Source organism: Lissotriton helveticus, chromosome 2_2 (genome assembly GCF_964261635.1).
Source record: "Lissotriton helveticus chromosome 2_2, aLisHel1.1, whole genome shotgun sequence".
Taxonomy (NCBI): domain Eukaryota; kingdom Metazoa; phylum Chordata; class Amphibia; order Caudata; family Salamandridae; genus Lissotriton; species Lissotriton helveticus.
Genome location: NC_136060.1, coordinates 107,253,232 through 107,279,458, shown reverse-complemented (window position 1 = coordinate 107,279,458; position 26,227 = coordinate 107,253,232). Strand labels below are relative to the sequence as shown.

Here is a 26,227-nt window from a genome sequence, read left to right as displayed (position 1 = left end):
CCCATGTCCGAGGTTGACTTTGTTCTCCCTGGAATATCAATCATCTTTTCCCGAGGCACAGGGTGGTGCCAGTTATGTAGCAAGTCCTGTACATGAGATGATCATGTGGCGTTTAAGCAATGTGTGAGCAATAATGTGACCAATTAGGGTGAATATATCTCTGTGTAAAGGGCTCCTTTGTTTCTTAGCATATTGTAATGCAAGTGGTAGCTTTGTGCTAGAAACAATCACGCAGTGTTGATTAGGTATAACATAGCCAACTATTGTGTAACTATGCTAATTATAAGTCACAAGTTTGACAATGTATATGGTATTATGCAAAGCAAGTTGTATACTAGAAGGTGGGATTTATAGTCCAAGGTTAAGTCAAATGACTGGGACAGTCAAAAAGTGTCCACGTGTCAGTTTTTTAAACAGCCCCTGCAAAAGGTTTGTTTTTTGGTGCGACGGGAAATTCTACAATGTATAGAGTATTCAAACGTGATAATCTTTTGCGATTGGAGCATCCTCTCCAGTGATGGGCGCAGTGTTCCTAGGAAAAGCCAGTCTTAGTGAAAAATGTACACCCACCCCCATTTGCTCTCTTGCTGCATTTCAGAAAACTAATCCAGATTTTTTTTTTTATCCTGAATGGCTTTAGTACTGTAATGTGGTTTTACTTGGAAATAGTCTACATAATTGTGTAATATTAGCGTAGATCACAAAGTTTTGCAGCGTGAATCTTTCTGGATTCACTATGCTGTGCATTATTCCACGGTCTTGTGGTTGGGTCCGGATTCGTAGTCTTTTTTTTTTTTTTTTTCTTAGCCCAGGTGGGCGTCGGCGTCACACCCCCTTGGGTGTATTTCCGGTGATGTCGGCATGCTTCCTGCGGAAGCTCCCACTCTTGGGCGCCATCTTCAGATTCTTTTTTTCCGCGGTCGGGTCTGGATCGTTCCCGTTTGGGCTCCAGACATTTTTGGAGAAAGAAGAAAGAAAAGACGAGGAGAAGTCATCTGAAGACTGCAGGGGACTTAATCGACGAAAATTCAGCAAGGAGAAGGCGTTTTTCATCGATCATCGACGAACACGCGACCAAAGAGGCCCTGGACGCTCGATGATGGACAACACGCCGTTCAAGTTCTGCCGTAACTGCCACCACAAGTACGCGCAGAAGGACCAGCACCCGGTATGCAACCTTTGCCTACCGGTGGACCACGGAAGCGGAGACTGCAACGCCTGTTCCGCCTTCGCCCCGAAGACCCTTCGTGTGAGAGGCAGAGGGTAGCACATGCCACCCTGCAGGGGAAGGCCCCGACTCCGTCCCTCTACGAGCTGGGGATGTCCTCCGAGGAAGAAGACAACGCTGCCGCCGAAGACGACAGCTACACGGTCGTAGAGACCGATTACACGAAGACTTCTGACAAGGTAGGAGACTCTTCGGCCCCCAAGAACCCGAGAGTCTCTGAGTCTAGAAAAATCGAGGGCAAGACCCTGAAAGCGCCGACGCCAAAAAAGGCGGCGTCCGCGACTACTCCCAGGCCCAGCGGATCCTCCGAGAAGGAGTCCCCGGCGCCGAGAGCTGTTGATCAGCAGAAAACGTCGAAAATCATCCCCGAAAAGGATCGATCGACGCCGAGGGAGAAAGACCCTAAACTGACGACGACCAGAGACCCAAAATCCGGTTCAACGTCAAACTTCGACGCCGAAAGGCACGGCGACGAGCCATCCGCCGAAAAGAACGGCCGACCCATCCGACGCGGAACACGCGTCCGAGATGGGGAAGAAGGGAAGGCACCTCGAGGCCGAAATGGAGAACATCATGCAGCGGAAGAAAGATTTCGATGCAAAGATGAAAGCCTTCACGATCCTTCACAAGACCAAGCCACCGGTGGTGGAGGCGGTCGAGGAGGAGGAGGAGATCGCCGAAGTCGCCGAGGAACAAGACCAGGACGTCGAGGTGATCGACCAGGAGGAATACGAGAATCCCTACGATAGTTACAACTATGGGGAGGAAGAGGAAAGCAGGACGGACACAGAGTCGGCGCCCTCTGACCTACAGGAGGTAGATTACATAGATGTCGACACCGACAGCCCGGAGGAGGTGGTCGACACTTACCCCTCGAGGCCCTCGCCGCCGGATGACATCGGGGCCTACAACTCGGTGATGCAAGCTGCCGCAGCAGCTTTCAAGCTCAAGCTCGACGAAGAGAAGCAGAAAGCAGACTTCCTTCGAGAAACATTACTCCCAACACAAACGAGGAGCCAGTTCCTTCCAATGCTCGAAAGCGTCTTGGCTCAGGGGAAGGAAGCATTCAGGGAGCCCGCAACATGCAAGGCAGTAACTCCCAGAACTGAGAAGTACAAGCATTCCACAAAGGGCCCGGCCTACATTCAGGGCACGGTCTCCGCAGACTCCATTATCACGGCCACAGCAAGGAGGAGAGCTAACGTACCCACTACCTCTGGCCCGCCACCGGATAAGGAGAGCAAAAGGATGGATCTGGTGGGCAGAAGGATCGAACGGAATGCCGCGACCCACTGGCGCATGGCTAATTCCAACGCCCTGATAAACAGGCACATGTACCAAATCATGGAGGGACTGGGGCAGTTGGTGAAGGACCTGCCCCAGGATGCCAGGCAGAAGGCCGAAAGGCTGGTTGAAGAGGGGAAAAACGCGGCAAATTCTTGCCTTAAGACGGCCCTGGATGGGGCAGACACCGCCAGCAGGCTCATGATGATGGGTGTCACGGAAAGGAGGCACGCCTGGCTCAGGATCTCAGGTTTCAAAGCGGAGGTGCAACACGCCATCCTGAACACACCGTTCAACGGCAACACGCTTTTCAGAACAACAGTTGATGAAACGCTCAGTCAACTGAAAAAAGATAACGAAACAGCACGATCCATGGGAGCATTGCAGTTCAGAGGGAACAAGAGGGGCACCCCGTCACGGAGGCCCGGCGGGAGAGGCGGAAACCAGCCAGGTACATCACACCAGGCTTTCCAGCAAACGCACCAGGCAGACTCGAAGACTCAGCATGGTCAGCAGAAGCAGTCCTGGCAGTACCAACAAAGAGGCCAGTCCTTTCGAGGGAGAAATGGACGGGGACAAAATAGAAGAGGGGTGCAGCAGCCCACCTCTAAGTGACTTCAAAAAACTCCTTGTGCCCGCCCACAAAAAAGATCCCAGGGGGCAGCACGTACAGATGGGTCAAGACAAACTAGACACCTACGACCACATGACACCAGTGGGAGGAAGATTAAGATTTTACCTCCGAGAATGGAGAGAAATCACATCAGACAAATGGATGCTCAACATTATCCAATTCGGATACTGCATAGAGTTGGAGGGGAGGCCAACAAGCAGAAAACCAAAAAGAAAAACACTAACAAGCAAGCAGCTGCAGTGTCTTCAGGAGGAGGCAAAGGAACTCCTGCGGAAGCAGGCCATAGAACGGGTACCCCTCAAGGAAAGAAACACAGGAATATACTCAACGTACTTCCTGGTACCAAAGGTAGACGAGACAATGAGACACATTCTGGACTTACGGTTCCTGAACAAATTCATAAGAACGCAAAAATTCAAAATGACCTCCCTGCAAGAGGTGCTCCCACAATTGCAGACCGGGGACTTCATGGTCACAATAGACCTCAAAGACGCATACCAGCACATCCCAATGAACAGAAAGCACAAACACATGCTCAGGTTCACCATTGGAGAAAGCCACTACCAGTTCACGACACTGGCCTTCGGACTAAAATCAGCACCAAGAGTTTTCACAAAGTGCCTCGCAGCAGTTGCAGCACACCTACGAAGGCAGGGAATACACGTATACCCTTACCTGGACGACTGGCTGGTGAAAGCAAACTCATACCAGAAATGCAAGCAGCACGCACATACAGTGACGAGCACGCTCATAAACCTGGGGTTCTCCATCCATTGGAAGAAATCATCAATGGAGCCGGAACAGGTCAAGATCTTCCTGGGAGCACAGATCAACACCTTACAGGGCAAGGTGTTCCCCAGCGAGAAGAGGGCGAGGGCGCTGGTGAAGGAAACTCTCCTCTACCGGAAGGGACCAGCTCGGACAGTGAGGACTGCGAGCAAGATCATGGGCATGATGGCATCAAGCATCCACCTGGTACCAAATGTACGACTCCACATGAGACCCATTCAAGAATGGCTACAGGAGCAATGGTCACAAGCTACAGGAGGTTGGGAGGATCTAGTGGTTGTAACGCACGCAGTGCAGAAGGAGATGGCATGGTGGACCATGGAGAACATAACAAGGGGAAAGCCTCTAACGCCCCCAACGCCAACAGTGACCATCACCACAGACGCATCCCTGAAGGGATGGGGCGCTCACATGGAGGAGCTCAAGGTGAGGGGACTGTGGACGACAGCAGATGCGGCAAAGCACATCAATTACCTAGAACTGAAGACAATCTTCCTTGCACTGAAAGCCTTTCAAACGAGTCTGTACAAACACAAGGTATTGATACAAACAGACAACACCACTGCGATGTTCTACATCAACAAGCAGGGGGGCACACAGTCAGCACCGCTTTCAACGTTGGTGCAGGAGATATGGAGATGGGCCATCCCTCTCAAGATAGACCTGCTAGCCATACACTTACCAGGGAAGGACAACATACAAGCCGATTGGCTCAGCAGGCAGACATCGGCATCCCACGAGTGGGAGCTCAATGCTCAGGAGACAAGGTACCTGTTCGACAGGTGGGGGACACCATCGGTGGACCTGTTTGCCACACGCCAGAATGCAAAATGCCAAAACTTCGCATCCAGGCAGCCCGAGGAGGGGTCACTGGGGAATGCCCTATGGATAGATTGGTCAAGGACATTTGCTTACGCCTTTCCCCCGATACCACTGATGCACCGAGTGCTGAGCAAGTGCAGAGCGAGCAACATGACACTGATACTGGTCGCACCACAGTGGGCGAGGCAGACATGGTACTCGCAGATCATGGAGATGACAGTGTGCACCCCACAGATTCAGCAGGAGGAAAGACCTACTCCATGCAGAACGGAGAGGTACTACACCCAGAGCCAGAGAGCATGAGCCTAGTAGCGTGGCTCCTGAGGACATAGAGTTCGCACATTTGAGACTACCAGAAAGCACCCTGAGGGTACTTCGGGAGGCACGAAGGCCCAGCACTCGAAAGTGCTATGTTGCGAAATGGAAAAGATTCACAATATGGTGCAGACAGGAGAGACTCCACAATAAAATGAAGAGTGACTCCACAGTGCTAAGGTACCTGACTCACTTGCTGGAGAAGAACCTTAGCTCATCCTCTTTAAGAGTTCACTTGGCAGCGATAGTCGCCTACACAAGGGGAGAAACGTGCAGGAGCTTCTTCACATCACAGGTGGTGAAGAGATTCCTAGAAGGAGCGAAAAGGGTTGCACCACCCAAGCGGGTGCCGCCACCTGCATGGAACTTGAACACAGTCCTAACGGAACTCATGAAAGAGCCCTTTGAACCACTTCACAAGGCCTCCCTAAAGATGCTAACTATGAAAACAGCCTTCCTGGTTGCAATGACGTCCTTACGCAGAGTAAGCGAGCTTCAAGCGCTGACGCTACAAGAACCCTACATACAAATACACAATGATAGAGTTGTGATGAGGACTGACCCACACTTCATGCCGAAGGTGGTATCCAAATTTCACATGAACCAGTCTATACAGATACCGAGTTTTTTCCAAAAACCAACAACTAGCGCAGAGCGAGCTCTGCACACCCTGGACACCAGAAGGGCAGTCATGCACTACATTGAAAGGACAAAAGGACACAGGAAAACAAAACCGTTTTTTGTGTCATTCGCAAACCGCTTCATGGGGAAAGCAGTAACCAAAAAGACCATTGCACGATGGATCGCACAGACAATTCAACTCTGCCACAAGCGTGCAGGACAAGAACTGGCAGAGGGGACACGTGCCCACTCCACGAGGAAGAAGGGCGCTACAATAGCCTTCCTGGCTAACACACCCATAGAGGACATATGCCTGGCGGCAACATGGGCTTCGGTGCACATGTTCACGAAGCACTACTGTGTAGACATACAAATGAACAAGGAAGCTCAAGTTGGACAGAAGGTGCTACAGCACATATTCAACACCCAACGCTCATCTTCCACCCAGCCGCCACAGAAATTAGAAACCGCTACGAAATCTATGCACAGCATAGTGAATCCAGAAAGATTCACGCTGCAAAACTAATAGTTTTCTTACCTGTCGGTGTAGTTTTGCAGCTTGAAGATCTTTCTGGATTCACTAGCGAACCCACCCACCTCCGCCAGAAAGATGAGGCTGGAGAGAAAAGAGGTGGTTAACTAAAGAAAGGACTTTAAAAGTACAAAGCGGTAAATACCAACTAAATAGAACATTGCCATTACTTCGGAAACGAAAGAAACACGGAAAAAAAGAACCCGAAGATGGCGCCCAAGAGTGGGAGCTTCCGCAGGAAGCATGCCGACGTCACCGGAAATACACCCAAGGGGGTGTGACGCCGACGCCCACCTGGGCTAAGAAAAAAAAACAAAAAACTAAGAAAAGACTACGAATCCGGACCCAACCACAAGACCGCGGAATAATGCACAGCATAGTGAATCCAGAAAGATCTTCAAGCTGCAAAACTACACCGACAGGTAAGAAAACTATTCGTTCTTGCTGAATCATTGTGATACACTGTCAGTATATCAGATCTCAAACTCTGGACTATATGAAAAGTAAATGATGCATTTTCGAATTCTGCGGGTGCGAAGTAATCTATTGGTGCAAGCCTGATCCCATTGTCCTTGACGTTCACTAGATTAATTTATTTTTTAGCAATTTGCTTCCCAAAATCTGGCGATTCACACCTTTATCCCTCACGGAGCAACATGTTCTTGCCAAGGCTTGACCCTCCCTAAATTAGCTCCTCTGGGAGTTCTGTGCAATAGGTTCGACAGCCATGCACAGGATTTTCTTATTACGGGGTTGCATACAGCCAATAAAGTGGAAGTAGTGCACTTAGAAATACAGCCACTCTTAACACAGCTGCTTTCCAGTCAGCTGTCGCCCCTGGGCTGCATGGAAACCTACCAGGTCCATATATTAACATTTACACATCATGAAGTTTCTTTCGCTGGGTGCCAGTCTGGGTTTTGTTTCTAGTGTAGCTTCTGTCACACTTTTCAAACTCCTGCAGCCAAATGTTTACCCTTTGCATTTGCCATCCTCTCCCCTTTATTAAACTACTACTTTGATTTTTTTTAAAGCTGGTTGTTAATCTCAAAGATACCTGTTGTCTTTCAATACCTCAGATTTGCTAATGAAAGCATTACATTTTATCATATATGGTTGAGATTAATATAGGGAAATGTGCATGAAATGTAAATACCTAAACTGTCACTGGTAAATATAGATTGGGCAGATAGCCATCCATTACCTTGCCACCAGCTATTGAAATGGGTTATGTACAAACCAGAGTTTTCATACTGAGGGGGTAGGATTTTTATTTTTTTACTGTGAAGATGATGGAAATTAAGTTCTTGTAACCTATTTCGAAGGATACTTGAGATACCTCGGTCTCTTTCTAGTTCAACTTGCACAGCCGAGCATATGCATCCCCCAAAAGCCTTCGTAATAGGCATACATTTAAAAACTTTTTTAACATTTCCATACAATCTGGTCAGTTATAACTTTTGCTTTGCTCGCAGGTGATGGAATCCCTACAGTCTTTGTGGCAGTAGCAGGTAGAAGCAATGGCCTAGGACCAGTGATGTCTGGGAACACTGCATACCCGGTTATTAACTGCCCTCCTCTCACACCAGATTGGGGCTCACAGGATGTTTGGTCATCCCTCCGAATGCCAAGTGGTAAGTTGCTCGCAGTATTCATCCAGTGCTAATATCTTTATGAATATAATCAATTTCATAAACTTATTCAGTTGTAATTGGCCTCCAGGTAGTACTTCTAGTTATATCAACCTGGGTGAATTTTTTATTTAATATGCTTATTGCGGTCTTCTACAAACTATAAATGAGGAATGTGTGTCTTACCGCATCAAATTGTATTCTGGAACCGTACAGCCTTTAAAAGTAAGACCAGTAACTATTTGAACTCTAGTTTTATTGTTTAGAGCAGGTACCCTGTTGAAAATGTAACTTTCCATTTGCAGAAGTTGCGCATCTGTACGTGATTGTATTTACTTTTGAATTTTTCTGGAATATAAAGTCTTGAGTTGTACTGGTTAGTACTTGCAGTGCAATTGTAAACTTTGTGTAATCGATGTGCAAGAACTAATGTGTTCACAATTGTACAGTGCATTGCTGCAGTTGGTGTGGCTTTATAGAACTAGAAGCCTTATCCGATGTGGTACAAGCTGGTACTCACATGCCTGCTTGCTTTATCCAATTGATGTGGCTTATGTAGGAAATGTTGGTGGTGTAAGCCAGATTCTGAGGTGCTCCGCATGTGCCACTGTAATGATGTAAGCTTGAGTCATCAGAGCATTTAGGTAACAAAATGGTGCTGTCATTGGGAGGTTTGAATGGTCCAAAATGAGCCTGAAGGCAGTGGTGGCTGGTTAGGACTGTGATAGTGGGGTGGACTTGTACGGGGGATGTTTGCACGTTAGAATCTGGGTGGGTGGGGGGTGTAGGCCGTTTCAATAACGTGGCAAATAAGTTTCCTGTGCTGTGAGAAATGTTAAATCATTTAATTGATGATGAAATGTGTTTAGATTTACTAGTCCAAACACCTTAGATCCATACATCGTATAACAATGCATTCCAATGATTAAGGTGCGAGTTATATAATTGCTGGTACAGTGCAGTAGCATACTATTTGCCATACTCGCAGGTGAAGTAATTATACTTTTCTGTTGGTAAGCAGGAGACCAGGCTAAACTGCATTACCAGTGTAACACGTGCCAGAAAAGGCACTAGTAGGTGGGAAACACTTGCCTCGGATAACAAAGGGCATGAGTGTGCCCCGGGGCATGTGTACATTGGTGTGAGAAAGATGCACTTCCTTTTGCATATGCTAAGATCGTGGAAGTGTAGACCACCTGATCACATGACTGCATCTCCGCTTACCGAATTACCAGGTGCAACTTTCAAAGCGAATCCTCCTCTACACCATTCCCACCTCAACCCAGGGTGGGTCCCTCCCCACCTTCTAATAAGCTGGGGAAGGAGAGGTGACTATGTGCTCTCCACTCCCTGATTTACCTGGTGGTTTAGTGCTGCAGGGGTTTGGGTCTAAAAAAACCAGGGCCAACTTTACCCCCATGTCATCAGTGGGTGGAGACTGGCCCTTGATGCTAGGTCTTTATCAAGCTTATGACTTCACAGACCTTCATAGATCACATGCTTTGCATACTCCTGTCATCTAGTGTTGTGTCCAGATGTTTGCACTTTGTTTTTCTTTAAAAAAGTCTTTCCAGTCACGAGGTAGGTGACTCCTCCTTTCTGTGATGGTGTGCATGGGCATAAGACTCCATTGTTTTTTTTTAGTTTTTTTCGTCATCTGGTTTGGACGTGTATTGTTGCGCTCCGGTTTGACAGTTTCTCAGGTTTCCCTCTGTGCGCAAGCAACTTAGCCTCAACCTTATTGTTGTTCGAGCACATTTCTCATTCTCCACGTATCGTTCAGAAAAATCTTTCAATCGGAAACTTTGTGGAAGGCAGTCCGGCCTAGCCACATTGGGCAAGCTCAGTCAATGGAACAGACTCAGTTTAAATACGGTCTTCTATGAGAGACGTGGCACAAAGTGTGCAACTTGTCTCTTCCCGGAGCACAACGAACAAGACTGCACGCATGCAAGTTCTTCTGATCCAAGAAGACGCTACGTGATCGTCTGGCTTGATGTCACAAAATGCAACATCAAATAAGGGTTTCATTCTGGACCGCTTCAGAGAAGATTCCGAACTAGACGCCGACAACCCGCAAGGAGCCGAGGAAGAGCACAAGCACATTTCCCTGTCTGAAGCAGAGTCTGACATGGAATAAGACATTACGCGGGGTCAGCGCACCATGAATACCAACACTCCCCTGCCCCAGACTCTAGCTATGCCCAAGAAAAAGGTCCCAGTTCCACCTCTGCCTTCAGGACAAGGTCCAAAACAGTTGATGGACAGAATGCAGAACAATGTCATACATTTACCCCATTAGAGATCTGGGCCTAAATCCATCGTTTCTTTTGCTCACCATGCCATTCCAGTTTGAACCCAGCCATATGCAAATCAGTCTTGACCATGTGCCTCATGGGAACAGTCCAGCCTGAACTGCCAAGCTAGGTCCTCCCTGGACTGGAAACAAGCATCCTAGGTTTCGGGGTTTCACCCCTCTTCAGCCAGGATAGCTTGATTCCAGTGGCATGGAGAGCAAGGGACCCATGTCTTTTCCTTTCTCGCCCTAAGTGCGCCAGGTATGCCCAGACTTGGGTCCTGGGCTCACTGTACCACTGGAATCAAGCTATCCTGGCTGAAGAGGGGTGAAACTCCGAAACCGGTCCTAGGATCCTTGTTTCCCGTCCAGGGTGGACCTGGCTTGGCAGTACGCACTGGGCTGTTACCATGTGGCACAGGGTCAAAACTTATTTGCATATGACTAGGTCTAAACTGGGGCGACATGGTGAGCAAAAGAGTGATGGATTTAACCCAGATCTCTTGACTGGGGGTGAATGTTTTGATTTGTTCTGCATTCTGTCCAATTGTCTTTTGCCTTCAGGACAAGGTCTGCATCGAACAGGTTTCCAACGTCCCGCCATCTGGCCCGGCACCGAAACGGACAATAAAGCCTTCTGGCTCGGGACAGAGTTGGCCCCATTCGGGCACCGAGCTGAAGCAATCTACACCGAAGCAAGTTTTGTTAACCATCTCTCCACTACTGAAATCCTCTTTGGATTGGATCCGAGCACTTCAACGCCGAAAATATCTGCACTGAAACAAAACCACTCCAACTAGTCGTTTCGACGTCCCACCTTCAAACACGGACCCGAAACAAAAGGAACTGGTTATCAATCCCAAAACTGGACATATTCATGCAAAATTGCCATTTAAATGCAAACCAGATACAGAGGACACTTACCATATCCCTCCTTAAGAGGAAACCTGTGGGGACTAACTCCTCTTCTCCTCTATCACCTTCTCCCCCCACCTGACACAAACCCACAATCACCTGACCACCAGGATGATGGGGATGCTGTACTGTGGCGGTGGGTCAATTGGGGGCGTTGCCCGCCCCCCCCCCCCCCCCTCCCCCCCCCCCCCGCAGCTCCCTCGGCGTATCTGAACTTAAGTAAACTCTCAGTTTACTTTGTTCAGACTCGCCGAGGGAGTACTGACAATCGTGTCATTCAGCATGATGTCGGACCGCCCACCCCTTCAAAGTCTGAAGGGGTAGGCGGTCTGGCGTCATGTTGACTGACAGGCATTGTCAGGGGAAGCAGCAGAAACGTGTGCATGAGTGGGAAAGGAGGTGAATTTTTCAGCCGTGTCCACTCATGCACTCATGCGCACTTGTGTTTGATACTCTGGTTGGCGCATGCCCGTTAGGAGGGCGAGGTTTGAGCACAGGCTCAAACCTCAGTCCCCTAATGGGCAGGCGGGCAGCGAATAACCATGCCCTAAGCCAATCCTGCCGCTGCCGCAGCGCCAGGATTGGCTCACTCCACTTGCCACTCTAGTGACGCGGTAACGTTGAAGGCGCCATTGCCAACTCGGGAGTCGTAGCAGAGGCGGTACGGACCCGGTAAGTTTTGTTTATTTTAATCCTCTCCTCCCACCCACCCCCACCCCCAAGAGTGCGAGCCGCATCTGCCTCTATCTTTCTAATAGCTCTTTAATTTGAGAGATCACAGGATATTCTTACCACCCAATGTCTCTGCAAAGAAACTGTAATTTGCTGGACTGAGCTTTCATTATCTCACTGGGCAATCCATTCCCGTGGCAACCGCATTTAGCAAAACAGAACTTGGTTGTATAATGCTTCAGAATGTGGGCGACAGGTTAGCGGATATTAATATCTGGATAAGAAGGATCACGGCGTGGGGGCAAATGTTAAGAAATTCATAACTTTGTTGTGTCTCGTGCCAGACAACGTTGATATATTCAAACTGTGATTATGGCCAGGGCTTTAAAGGGGCAGCTGCAGTCATGTAATGAGCACCTGCACTTCTTTGATTTGAGAAGTACCAGCCTTCCTCAGCAGTCCTTCAGTACTTCAATGGCATTGCACCGCACCTCTCAGTAGCGAGCAGCTACCCAAGGGGCTCAGGGAGACGAGCATGCTTTTCTTTTTCACTCCTATGACGCACTGAATCACGGGACTGAAGAGTGTGCTGCAGAGTGCAATTGATCAGCACCATCCAAATGGTGGTTTGTCTAAGGACGAAAGCCTCGCTCGATTACACAGCAGGACCGGTGTGCTCTAAAACAATTCTGTCACCGTGCCCGCCTACAAGGGGCCGCAGCCATGACCGTACTCATGGGCTTGCACCCTGGGATGAAGGCAGTCTTTAGAGCCCTCAAGCTGCAGATCAGCCTCCTTGCTCACTCCTTCATAAAGTTTCTTTAGAACTCGACTGACTTCCTGCACGTACATTTTGAAAGGAATTGTTAATTGAATAAGTCGCATTACTTTACGTCAGTCGTACTTTCAGTGCCTATTATTGAAACATGAGACAAATATTATTTACATTCGTGAACGTGGAATGTACTTCCTCCAAGAAAAATATAATATTGAAACTCATTCTAAACATTGTCATCCACAAGTCCATGCATAGATTATAATCAAACCGAAATATGTCCAGGGTGCTCTATTATGACAAACACACATGACATCAACCCAATCCAGTCTACTGCCATCTCCCATATAGGACTCACGCCCAGCTGAACAACAGATAAGGTTGTCTTTGCATTGAGCAACCGAATTCTGTTGGATGTCTGCTCATATATATAGGCTGTGCAGTATCATTCACTGTGATGTCGTCAGGGCTAGACCTTGTTTGCAGTTTCACTTCTTGTGAAGTCATCAGATCGCAGGGGGATGTCTTTCCATTCTGGGATAACAATGTAGTAGGTTAAAATGCGCATTTTCTTCTCATGCCATCAAGGTTGGGAATTCTGTCAGTATGAAAACTGAAACAATTCTACAGCTGTTTTACCCAGAATGCTGGCAACCTTGCAAAATGAGCACTGTATATTGTCTGCTAGTCTCAATATTTTGCCGCTGTGTGTTTTACACTACTAATCCTTTCCGTGACTGGAACTTGGCCTACAAAGACCTCACCTCCATTCCTGCACAGCTCCTCTGCCTACCAGCTATTTTCACCCGTCCACGATTAAACGTTTTTGTGAGTGCTGCCACCTGTTCAGGGTGGTGCTGGGTATACTGTTAAACATTCCTGAGGGCGGTGCTGTATTGAAGATCTGTATATTGATGTAATCGCTACACTTTCCCAATTGCTTTATTAACATTCTTGTTTTGTAAAATGTCCTTAAAAATGCACCATTTGACCGCTATTTTTTCAAAATTTTCCCAAACCCCCTTATGTTCGGGCTCGCGCTGCCCGCAACTTTTACGACTCACCACTTTCAAATGTCACCAGCCGCCCCTGATGCTGTAGACTATAATAGTCCTGATCCATGGGACAATTATAATGCAGATCCTAACACTGATAATGATCCAGACTTTTACCTACAAAACCCTCTCCACCTGATAATGTAGGGTACATAGAATTCGTAAATAAGGCTGCTGAATATCATGGAGTTCAGCTTCATAAGGGGTCACTTGAAGATTTTCTCTTTGAAACATTAAGTTCTTCCCAGAGATACACTCAAACATTGCCTATGCTTAAGGGTATACAAAGCCTATGCTTAAGGGTATACAAAAGCATTTGGACAACATTTTTAAAGCTCCAGATCACAAAAGAATCCTTACACCAAGGGTAGATATAAAAAAAGTGTAAATCTACACCAACAGACCCAGCTTATAGCAATGGTCCATCACCATTAGATTCCCTTGTGGTTTCCAAACCCCATAAACGGGCAAACTCACAAACCTCGGCAGATGACCCTCTTCCGGACAAATAATCTAAATTAATAGATGCTGTTATGTTATCCTCGATTCATAGCGCGCCCAGCTACTCGTAAGTGTCCCGGCGCGGAAGCCACATGGAGGGGTCGAAGATGGACAGACCCGACTGGAGGATTACTTAAATAACCAAGTTTTCATGTGTTTTTTGAACAGCCTGAGGTCACCGGTGTTCCGCAACTCAAAAGGCAGTGCATTCCACGCCATGGCTGCTTTAACAGAGGGAGGTGCCACCCATTCTAGCCTGGCGATACCTGGGAACAAGAGCAAGGCATTGACCAGAAGAACGTAACTGTCTGGGCGGCACGTAAAACGAGAACCGACTTCTGAGATGCTGAGACACAGACTAGTCCAGCACACCATGGACCAGCGTAAGAGCTTTGAACAGAATGCGTTGGTCAACCGGGAGCCAGTGCAGATCCCATAGAAGCTGCTTTGCACTAGACCTTCCTGGAATACCCAATAAGGCTCTGGTTGTCGTGTTCTGGACAATCTGCAGCTTTAACTGATATGCCGGAAGACCGATGTACAAGGCATTAGCGTAGTCCAGACGCTAAAGGATGAGGGCACGAGTCACCATTTCTTTGGCTGCTCTAGGCAAAAGTGGCGGCAACTTCTTAAGCTGTTTCAATGTGCCAAAGCACACACCGGCTAGCCCGTTGATCTGAAGCATAAATCTCAATTCCTCACTGTATCATCCGCATAGGCTATGATCTTAGCATCCAGCTTCTCTGCCAAGTAGATGAGGGGCATCATATCAACATTGAACAAAAGAGGGCTCAATGTTGAGCCCTGGGGCACCCCTGTCGGGCTTCGCGGGGATGAGGCGAAGGGCGGCAGCCAAATTTGTTGTGTTGGTTAAAGATTTAATCCACTCCCACGCCTGGCCAGAGATGCCTATGTGAGACAACCAAGCCAAAAGTTGATGGTGTGGCACGGTGTTGAATGCGGCAGACTGGTCGATTAGCACAAGAGCCGGTCTGCCGCCCGCATCCAAACACTCCCTAATTGCCTCTGACACCTTCAGTACTATGAGAGGCCTTAAAACCTGACTGAGTTTGTGGAGAATTCGGGCACTCTTCATCCTGCCCAAAGCTGTTTGTGCACGGCCTTCTCGCACACCTTAGCCACTGCCGGAAGGAGTGAAATTGGACTGTAGCTAGCTGGGGTAGCGGGGTTGAGTGAGGGCTCTTTCAACAGAGGGAGACGTTTTGCCTGTTTCCACCCAGGTGGAACAATGGCGTCCATGAGGGACAATTTTTATTAACTACGGGGTTGACTACTTCCGCCACAGTAGCCAATAGCTTGGCTTGGCAAGGATCCGAAGCAATTGCGGTATTGCCAGAGAATCTGACAGCGAAATAGGGGTGTACTCCATCAGGCAAGGGCGAACAGGATCAGGGTCAGCAGCCATCTGTGGCGAATAAATCGCCTGCTGTTGGATGACAGTCCCAAAACTATCTTGAATAGCTTGGATTTTATCAATGAGAACCTGAAAGCTGCTCGCACCAGTGGTTCGAACCTGGCGAGGCCATCTGTTCCGCGCAGGGATTCAGGAAGCTTTGTACAATTGCATAGATCTCCTTCGAATTGTTTTTTGATTGAGCAATACGCTCAGCCAAGAAGTGGCCTTTGACCAACTTAACCATGGAATAATAATTGTGCTGAACTTTCCTGAGTACAATTTTAGCAAGCGGGCAGTAGGTCAATCTCCAGCAGCGTTCTAATTTTTTACATTTCTTTTGGTCTTTTAGATTCTTAGAGAACCAAGGTTGAGATGGGGATTGTCTCGCTCTTTTATGAGCCAGGGGTGTGGAAAAATGCTCCACTGCACTAGCCAGCCAGTTATTGAATCCCCCAAATGCCTCCGACGGACCCCCTAAAATACTAGGGCGGGTATCCGCTAAGACTCTACCAAATGCAGCTGATTCGTTGCGAGGAGGCGGTCTCGCCACCAAAGTCTTCATAGAAGAATAAGATGGCTTAATGGTCCCTGAGATTTGAATAAAAAAAATTATCGGAACAGGATGAGGGTCCTGTATAACTAATGGAAAGTTGGAACAAACCCCATCAATGGTATGACCACCACTATGAGAAGGGGAGTTAATCCATGGAGTCAGCTGAGCAAGATCCATGGACTCATTAAAAGCTCGTGTCTGAGGCCTCTCTACAATCAAAGTGGATATTAAAATCGAGTAAAAGATAGTTGGAGAAGTGCAAAGCTCTGGGCACAATGACTTCATCCAACGCTTTTAAAAAGGCATTTGGTGGCCAGGGGCTGGGACAATAGACAAGCGTGCCTCCCAGTAGAAAGTGAGGAGAGACGATTAGGGAGAAATCCAGCGCTTCCCCCTCAATAAGAGAAGAGTGGCTACACAGGCAGCCAATCACTGGCGTATTGCTAATACTCTGGCTCTCTTGGCTAGATACGACAGAGCGCACTGGGATGAATTGGAACAATGACTCCAATATTTACCTGACTAACACAAGGCTAAAGCACACTACCTGATTTAGGAAGGGAAACTAGTCTCAAACACTTACATTAGATGCGGCTGACACTGCCGCTTGTTCAATCAACACCATTCTTGCTACGTAGGCACACCTGGCTTAGAAGCATGGACTTCGGATTTAAAGCCAGAAATTCTATCTCCAATCTACCTTTTGATATAGAGCATCTCTTTGGTCCTGTGGTAGACACTTTATTAGAAAATATAAAGGACACAGACTTTGCCAAATCAATGGAGCCCTACAGTCTCCATCCAATCAGGGTTTATTTCATCGCTCTTTCTGCAGGAGGCGGCTCCAAAACAATATTTACAGACAACACAATGTTATAGAGGCAACAGTCAGTCACCCTCTTTAAGAGGTTACTTTCGAGGCGGATCTAGAGGCAATAATGGCAAGGAAAGAGGTAAAGGTTCCACAACCCGCACCTCCACCAACAAATAAACAGTGACTTGCCCCCTCTTCCCCTGATCATTCCACACCTTTACAATATCAAGGATCCAACGTGTACTCCCTATACTTTGTAATACTCTAAGGCCTATACTGGACCTAAGGGAGTTGAGTCAATACATTAAGGATCACTTTCACATGGTGACACTTTAACAAGTGCTCTCCCTACTACATACAGCAAGGCGACTTTCTGTTTACTCTAGACTTAAAGGACGCATACTTCCATATCCCACTCATCGCACATCTCCGGTTTATTAATAGCGGGAAAACACTACCAGTCCAAAGCGCTTCCATTCGGAGTCACCACTGCTCCCAGAGTTTTCACCCAATGCCTGGCAGTAGTCTCAGCTCAACTACGAAAACTTGGAGACAATGAGTAAGAGTTGGCTTTGATGAGCCAGTTGTCCAACACACTCTGCAATTACTGCACAATCTGGGATTTACAGTAACTGTGTTAGGTTTGTGGGTTGGAGATGGGACTTTAACACTATTTGGGAGCCACTCAATGCTCTAACCTGTCCAACTGCAGCCAGAATCTGCAATATGCAGGCTCTAATTTCCGTTTCAGACCAACCTGTCATTTCCAGCTCAAGTGTATATGCAACTACTCGGAATGATGGTGTTTTGTATCCGGATAGTTCCCCATGTAAGACATCAAATACGTCCCCTTCAAGAATGCTTAGCACGTCAGTGGAATCAGTCTCTGGGTCAATTGTCAGATCTAGTGTTGGTAGACGGCTGCACCTATCGCTCTCTGCAGTGGTGGAATCCCCCAAACCTATCCAATGGGTGGCCCTTGATTGACCCAGTTCCACGCAGTGCTAACAGCAGATGCATCGCTCACTGGTTGGGGAGCTTATTTCCAGACTCGCACCATTCAAGGGTTGGGGAGTCAAAAGCAACTTCACATAAATCATCTAGAGCTGCTAGCAGTATTTTTAGCGTTCAAAGCTTTCCAGACACACCTTGCAGGCAAAACTGTCCTGATATGTACCAACATTACATCCATGTATTACATAGGAAAAAAATGTCACGCCTGCTACAGTGTTGACTCTTAACATTGTCCTTACCAGACTAATGTCCACTCTTTGAGCCATGGCACACATGTGAAATGCAATTTCTCACTTGGGAAGTTGCTTTCCTCATTGCAATTACATCACTGAGGAGAGTGGGTGAGCTTCAGGCACTAACCGTAGAGGGACCCTTAGTCAAGTGCACCAAAATAAGGTGGTCCTTTGTACTAGTCCCAAAGTGGTATCTGCCTTTCATATCCGTCTGACTTGCCTGTGTTTCCTCAACCAGATTCAGTGGCCGAACAAGGTCTACACACATTAAATGTTAACCGGCATTATTGTAGTTAATAGAAAGAACAAAACCTTTTCGTAAAACTGCACAGCTTTGTGGCTCTTGCTCCACCACACAAAGGCCTTCCAATCTCTAAATCTGGTATTGTTCGGATAGTCCAATGTATTCAAACATGTTATGCAAAAGCAAAGAGGACTTTACTAATTCCTCAGAGCATAGTCCACCGGCAAAATGGGGGCAAATATGGCTTTCTTGGGAAACATCCCGATAGCTGACATCTGTACAGCTGCAATATGGTCTACACCGCACACCTTAACCAAGCACTATTGTGTAAATATGTTAGTGAGACAACAAGCTAATGCAGGCCAGGCAGTACTTATAACACTTTCAGACAACTGCAACAGCCGCAGGTTAGCCACTGCTTTGGGAGAATACTGCTGTATAGTCTATGCAAAGCATTTGATCTACAGCTCACATGCCTTGAACGGAAAATGTTACTTACCCAGTAAGCATCTGTTCTTGGCATGTATCACTGTAGATTCACATGCGCCCACTGGTGTACCTACACCTGTTGCGGTTCTTACTTTATATACATATGCATGGATATCTCTATTATACTCTTACTAACTCCATTCTCACCCTAAGCAGGAAAACAATCGAACAATGTCGATGCCCATGTGCACTATCAGTCTCCTTCCTCATGACTGGAAAGACTTCTTCAAAGAAAAACAAAGTGCAAACATTCAGATCCAACAGTAGATGGCAGGAGTATGCAAAGCATGTAAATCTACATCTCTACCTACCAAGACAGATGCTTACTGGGTAACTACCATCTTCCTTACACTTTGGGCCTGCCCAGAGTAGCAATTTGCACTGACTCACTGTAGTGGCAGACCGTGTAGAGAAGCCCCCGTTTCAAGTTTCTGATTTTTATGTGTAGGAAACTGTCTTTTTAGGTGATTTATCAAAAATCAGATGTGCTATCTTTAGAGACCTCATTGGTTCCCTTTTGGGTGGACAGGGGCTTCCTGTGGCAATCCGAAAGTTCTCTGTTGGCCGGGGGAGGAGTGCCAGACATCTGAAAAATACACACAAATGAGACACACAGCTCAAAGTAGATCCACACCAATTAATAAATAGTCTCTATATACGTTTAGGCATCAAAATGAAATTGTTTGGGTAAGTGTTTTTAAATATTCTTTTCAGTTCAAGTGGACACTTGTTCTTTCCATAGGACAACATTGCAGAACTTAAATTGCAACAAGTGTTGCAAACCGGTATAGTACAGTGACTTACAGGACCAATCTTCAGGAGTTAAGGTAAGTGGTGGGGTAGTGTCCAACGCAGCTCCAACAGTACACCACCAGCGGCGTGAGGGTCGCCGGGTGCAAAACAGCGTTGAGTGCATTCTATGGATATCGGTCACTGCAAAAAGAGGCTGCAGGCTCTGGTTGGAAGGCCAGTCGGGCTGAACCAATAGGGTGGCCTCAGCATCCCAACGTAGGGTGTCCCTAGGTTGCGAAGCTCTGACGTAGGGACACCTTTGGTGCTCTTCTCCGCAGCCTGGGGGTGACTGATGCAGAAGTGGCTGTGGTGTGGTTTTCTTACGGAGTGCACACAGGCCTCCTCTACCGCGACTGCTGAGGCTGCAGGTGTCGTTGGTGGGTCCACAACGGGTGAAACCACGATGGACTCCAGCCCTTGACACCATTTGCCCACTTCGGGCTGGGAGCAATGATTGCAGTTGTGGCTTCAGGTGTCCGGTATTGGCGGTTCCAGAGTCCTCAGTCTTTTTTCTTTTGAAGTTTTCTCCAGGATGCAGGGAACCTTCCCGCTGTTCTTCGGGAGATCTTGGTCTTCATGAAGGCCGGCAGTCCTCCCAGGTTTTGGAGGCACACTGCTGCAGGGAATTTAGACTGAACAGCAGACAGATCAGCTGGGTTGGGCCAAGTCTGGTGCTGTCTTCTACTTTTGTGGCTCATCGTGTCCTACTTTGTAGTTTGTCATGATCTGCTTCTCTAGTGCCAGGTCATCTCCATTTACAGAATTTAGGGGCGTCCAGGTAATGTAGGTTAGTAGCCAATGGGCTGCTGGCCCTTGGGGTCACTCACCCACTTTATCTGCACTTCCTGTGGAAGTGGGTATAACACTTTCCTAGAATTCCTCACTATGCCATCACAAAGATGACTACTTGTGAAAGTGAGTCCACCTCCATGAACCCTCCTTAGGTGTGATACTAGCCTGTGGTTTGCATGCGTATCTGACTAGTTGATTGATCCACCTGCTAAGGGGGCTCGGGACAAAGGGGGTGGCTTCCTCTCCTGGTGAGACCTATTGGCTATGCCAATGCTTGTTCTACTCAGCAGTCGGATTAAGGCAATTCGCTCGTACTTTCAGGCATTTTCCTGGTCAGCGCCTTACTCGTGCTCATTGTAGCATTCCAGCGCCACAATTGGATTTTCAAGTTCTGTTAAACAGATCACAAAGATCGAAAATATCCGCATCCATCGGCTACTTACAGTGCACCCGGCTGGGTTCATTGTGAGTATCCCCCTTCTGTGTTCTTTGCATGGTTGGCACCTATTCCACCACTGAGTCCTTCATTAGAATTGTACAGATGTCCCACACCGCCCCTGTCCTGACGAGACCCTCTATCCAGTAAAGGGTCGAAACGCCGTCGACGCCTCCTGGGAACGAACCTTTTTCAATGTCCATGAATTAAATAGCCATTGTATATATCATTGAATACTGTGTAGATGGTCATTTCCCATTCCTTGTACATACCCCCTGTTGAAACCGTGTACATAATTGTCACTGCTGTCACCTCAATATGTGCTCAGATCACCTCTCGGTTCACTCTTTACGCTTGGGACACCTTTTCTAAATGTTTTCACACTGTTATATGATTTGTGAATCATTATATGTAAATAATTCAATACATTTTGCCTCGCAAAAATAACAAATGATGGTACTCCATTTTGGTCATGAGTTTTGTTTTTCTTTCTGACATCCCTGGTAGCCTCACACCAGTATTACACATTGTTGTGTTTTTCATTGAATATACATGTATTGTTCCACTGGAACCACTGTTTCTTTGATATAGAATACGTACCCTGGTTCCTTAGTGGGTAGGGTTCCCTTGTTTTTTTTTGTGAATGCTTGTTCTTCAAGCCTACAGTAAAAGCTCCTGAATAGGTTTACACCAAACTTTGCATAAAAGGGAACTTCACTCAGAAAACCTGCTTTTATTTGTTTGGTGAAAATCACTTCAAAATAAGTTTGAAAAAGGTGCTGGTTGGTCTTGAAATGGTTAACACTTTTGAATAGCTCAAAAATGTAAAGTAGCGCAGTGATTCATGAATATTAACAATTGCATTTGAATTTTTGGATTAGCTGATCTCTCAGCATCTTTAAATTGGTTAAGATTTAGGCTTGGTTTTCCATGGAAAAGGCAAGGCACAATAAAAAAGTACCTAACCCCGGGGGGGAGGGGGTGCAGAGAGGCGTGAAACGTGAGCAATACAACAGGATAAAGTAGAAAATACACATGCACACATATAAATACTGTTCAGACTGAAAACAGCAAAATTTGTCTCTACACATGCTATCCGAAATCCACAGCTTTGTATTCTGTTTTGGACATTTACACTCATCAGGTGTCATCCGCAGCACAGTTTCACTGAAGGCAATCTACTGAAGACACCGTCATCTGACCTCAGAAGGAAATGGCTACTTACATCTAACGTCCTCTTACAATAAACACAAACCTATTGCCTCGCTAATCTTTTTCCCAATTGAGTTAATGTATACATGTCCCTCAACAATATGTAATTTTTGCAGTCTGATAAAGTTAAAATACAAACAGGTCAAACATTGCACTACATACAAACACTTTTTTTAATAATTAAATAATCAAGAAATAGTTTCAGTTCTGCTCAAAAGAGCATTTTACAAATACCCACTGATTGTGATGAGAGCATGCAAGTGAGTTGCATATGGTGAAGGAGGGGATGATGGCGCCAGAGTTAGACAGAGGTTAGGAGTAATGTATAAGGAGGGATAGAGACAGAATAAAACGGAGCATGGGACAAAAGGCAGAACTAGAGGGTGAGAGCAAGAAGGGAATGAGTCTTAAAGGGCGGATGGGGAATTAAAGGGTTGGGAAGAGGAGGGAGATGGGCGCTAAAACAAAGAAAATAAGGTGCAGCTAAGGAAGAGTAAGCAAACAAACACATTTTCAAACACTATACTTGGAAAGACAACCTACAGCTGCTATGTTTTGTTTGATTTAAAAATCGGCACATTGTGCATAAGACAAGACGTTTTAAACGCAAACTTTGCAGCACAAACTTCTAGATACAGGTACAATAGAAAGAACTGAAACAATTAAGCATTTGAAAAGAAATATAGACATTAAATATTTGATCTTCAGATTTACACATTTATGAAGTTCGGTGTTTTTTTTTTTTTTTTTTTTATCAGAATGTAATTGAGCACCAGTATTCTGGTGAGCAAAAGTATATAACATGGCACACCTTACACATAATTAAAAGAATATTACACAGGGGAGGTATCGGATGTTTTCGTTTCTAATAATTGCACAAAATGGGACGTAAAAGGAAACCAAGATGTCCTTTATTTCGGTTTAACAGAACACCAAATCTAGGAATCGGAGGGATCTGCAGTGTGCTTGTGGTCTGTATCAAAGTACAGAGGGGCAATTTCAGTCAAATAGATGAATGAAGCAAAACACCTCTTCTCTGCCACACTCCCCGTGTGTAACATTCCATATGAAGTTGAAGAATGGAAAACCAGCCCTCGGGGACTCGTACCTTAAATCTAAGTAACCACCTAATACATTAATGGAGCAAATAAAGGGCAAGGAAAAATAGCATTGAAAGGTGTATTAAGATGAAAAAAGATTTCCAGATGGGTGGGAGGGGAATAGACATCAAAGTTAAACGCAGGGCTGCAAAAGTGAATGCGACTGCCATCTGTTTCCAAAAAATGCGACCACGAGACAGGCAAATGTAAACAGGCATGATAATTGGAAACTGATGGCGCCGCTGCTCGCTCCCGCAAGGTGGATGCCATACATATACGAGTGCTCAATTGGAAACAGTGGAGTACATGCATGTTTTTGAAAAAGTACAAACCGATTCAAAGAGGTCATCTCCTATGCAGGACCTGCACGCTGCGCTAGGCTTGACCTACACATCGTTACCGAGTCTCTAAGCATTTGACAGTACACAACTGAAAAGCAGCAGTCTTCTCGCCCTACATCTTGGGGAGGGAATAAAAGGTGCGATGGGCTCACCACAGAACCATAGGGAGACTGACCTTTCTCTAACCAATTTCCTTCCTGCTGCCCCCAAACTTATTCAAATCTTCGATACCTTCCCCCTGTTCCATCCTAAAGCTTTCGGACTGCTTGAGATAGCTTCCAGGGGAACAAGGCACATATGGCATTGGGTGGCATGCTGAAACACTCATTGGGCTGAACCCGAGCCCTAGCTGCAGTCCGCTGCTTCAGTAAAATTCGCTTTTTTCTTTCTTTTAATGGTGACCGTGGCTGTACAGATGGCCTAGAGAGCTTGGTTGTAGGGGAAAGCAAAGGCCTCCAGCCTTTCCCAGGCAGATAGTCTGCATGTTCTCATTTTTATCTCTTCAAAGTATAGTTGTTTTAGAGTTATGTTAAGCTCGTACTGCAGACAGCTTTAATTATCAGAAGTTATTACTGTCCTTTCTTTCAAGCTGATGGAAACACGTATTAATAAGATCCACTTTGCAATATATTTAACAGATTTATATTTATCACCACTGAATGTTGGCAGAGATTTTGTTGTTTCATAAGCCAAATTATGAAGTGATAACTTGTTCACGGATCGTGTTTTACCAATTAAACTGCTGCACCAGTGAAGGGTAGCTTGTGTGCCCTGTCACTGCAGAAATGTACCAATCTAGATCCTATGTCTCACTGATCTACCTAATGCTTACAGGCTATGCTGGGTTTTACATTACTTGGCTAATGTCAAATTGTCCACGAAACATGACCAATTATTTTTGACATTTGCTTGCTGCTGCTTTGCTTACAGCACTATAGTGCTTCCTTGGCGGGTTTGAAATCCTGCCTTTGAAGTCCGTTCTGTAGGTAGTTTTTGTAAACTTACACTGCAGCCCACATATGACATAATTTTTATGCCCCTTACATGTACCAGTTTATTATAACCTTAAGTAACATGTTGATATACCAAATAGGGGGTTAGCAAACCTGTTACCATGTTTAGAGGTTGGGAAACCGCTACAGAATGTTAGTGCACATGTTGCAGTGCCCAAGCCATTTTATTTTCTCTTGGCTCTGTTCTTTTACAAAATTTCTGTACTCTGGGTAGTTATTTATATGATGCAGTGGGGGCGGACACGGTGACTGAGTGGGCTCCTACTGCTTACCACGCGTCCAACTGACTCGCTTGGCCGAGCAGCCATATCCAAAGGGCTCTAGCATGCCTAAGAACAGCCTGGCTGGGCTCAAGGAGCTGGTTATACTGCTGGCTTCAAACTTGATGACTGTTGCACCCTCATGTCTGATATGTGATCTTAGTGCCATCATCTTAACATTGTAAAGGTTTGACATACCGGGGCAAATGAAACTTTCTGATTTGGGCTTCTTGTATATAATTCTCCAGGTATAGTGCAACCTTAACCCAGCCTCTCTAAAGGTGGAACTCCTAATCATTCAATTTCTTGGTTTGCCATTCTTCTGGTTTTCAGGATCTTTTGGTATCGTATAAGCTGAACATAATGTTGCTGACTGATATCTAGTTTGAGGATTGATCCACACAGATTGTTGCAGAAATGGTTCCACCTGATCATACTGGTCCTATTAACTGACCCGCAGGGAACAATTCCAATAGTGGAATTGAGCGCATCCCCAGTGATAACCTTTGAGTTAATTCTCTATAATTTCCGGTTATCCCAGGCGCTTAAACTATTTCATTTGGTTAACCTACAATTGATACTTTCCTTTCTGTTTTTGTACTGTTCTCTTACACCCATCTTTTACATTTTGGGTTTTATGGCTGCTGGCACTAGCTTCCTCATTCCACGTGGCAACTATTTAATTCTTGGGGATTTCTGACTCCCATGCAGGTGGCCCAAATTGCAGGCTTCTGTATTCTTAAATATGGTGGTTCTGCCTGGTCACAATGGATTTAGGTACCCACTCGTAATGGACATTTTACTACTGGTTTTTATTCGATATCCCACACATTGCATTTGATTACTTGTTTAGACCTGTTGCCTAGTTAGATCATTTTGTGCTGACCTTTGTTTTTTTTGTTTATTGGGTTTTAGGTTAAGATCGAGGCGGGATCACAGGGAGGTTCACGAAGTGGTACAGTAATCGGGGGGACCATGATCATTTTTGCCAGGGCCACTCAGCCTATAGGCGCCAGTGGGAGTGTCCTCCAGAAGCTTACCGCTGATCGTAGTCCGGCTAAGGCTATGCGATGATTTCCATCATATATGTCCTCTGGGGTGTGGTACAACCGTACTCCCAGGTATCGAGGGGCCTCAGCACTCCATGCAAGTGATTGGGCGCCCACCTGGGCTTCGAAAGGAGCCATATGGGGGCTCAGTGGGTATAGGGAGGATTCCCCCAGTTAACCTTGAGGCCCGACACGTCTGCGAACTCCTCCAGCGTTTTCCAGATGCATGTCAGGTCGCTCGTGGCGTCTCTGACATAGATCAGAAGGTCATCTGCGTATAGGGATACACAGTGCCATGTGTGCGCCAGAGGAATTCCCCAGCCTTCGCCCTCTCGCCGTAGGCGTATCGCCAAAGGTTCAACCGCCAGGGCGAACAAGAGGGGCGACAGCGGGCATCC

General features: G+C 46.5%; 1 protein-coding gene across 1 annotated transcript in view; it reads left to right on the top strand.

The window, feature by feature from the left end:
* Positions 1-26,227, top strand: part of PAICS (phosphoribosylaminoimidazole carboxylase and phosphoribosylaminoimidazolesuccinocarboxamide synthase) — a 321,486-nt gene that overhangs the window by 286,724 nt on the left and 8,535 nt on the right. The window contains exon 19 of the mRNA XM_078678871.1: positions 7,701-7,859. Coding sequence (XP_078534997.1) covers positions 7,701-7,859 — 159 coding nt within the window. The remainder of the gene's footprint in view (positions 1-7,700; positions 7,860-26,227) is intronic.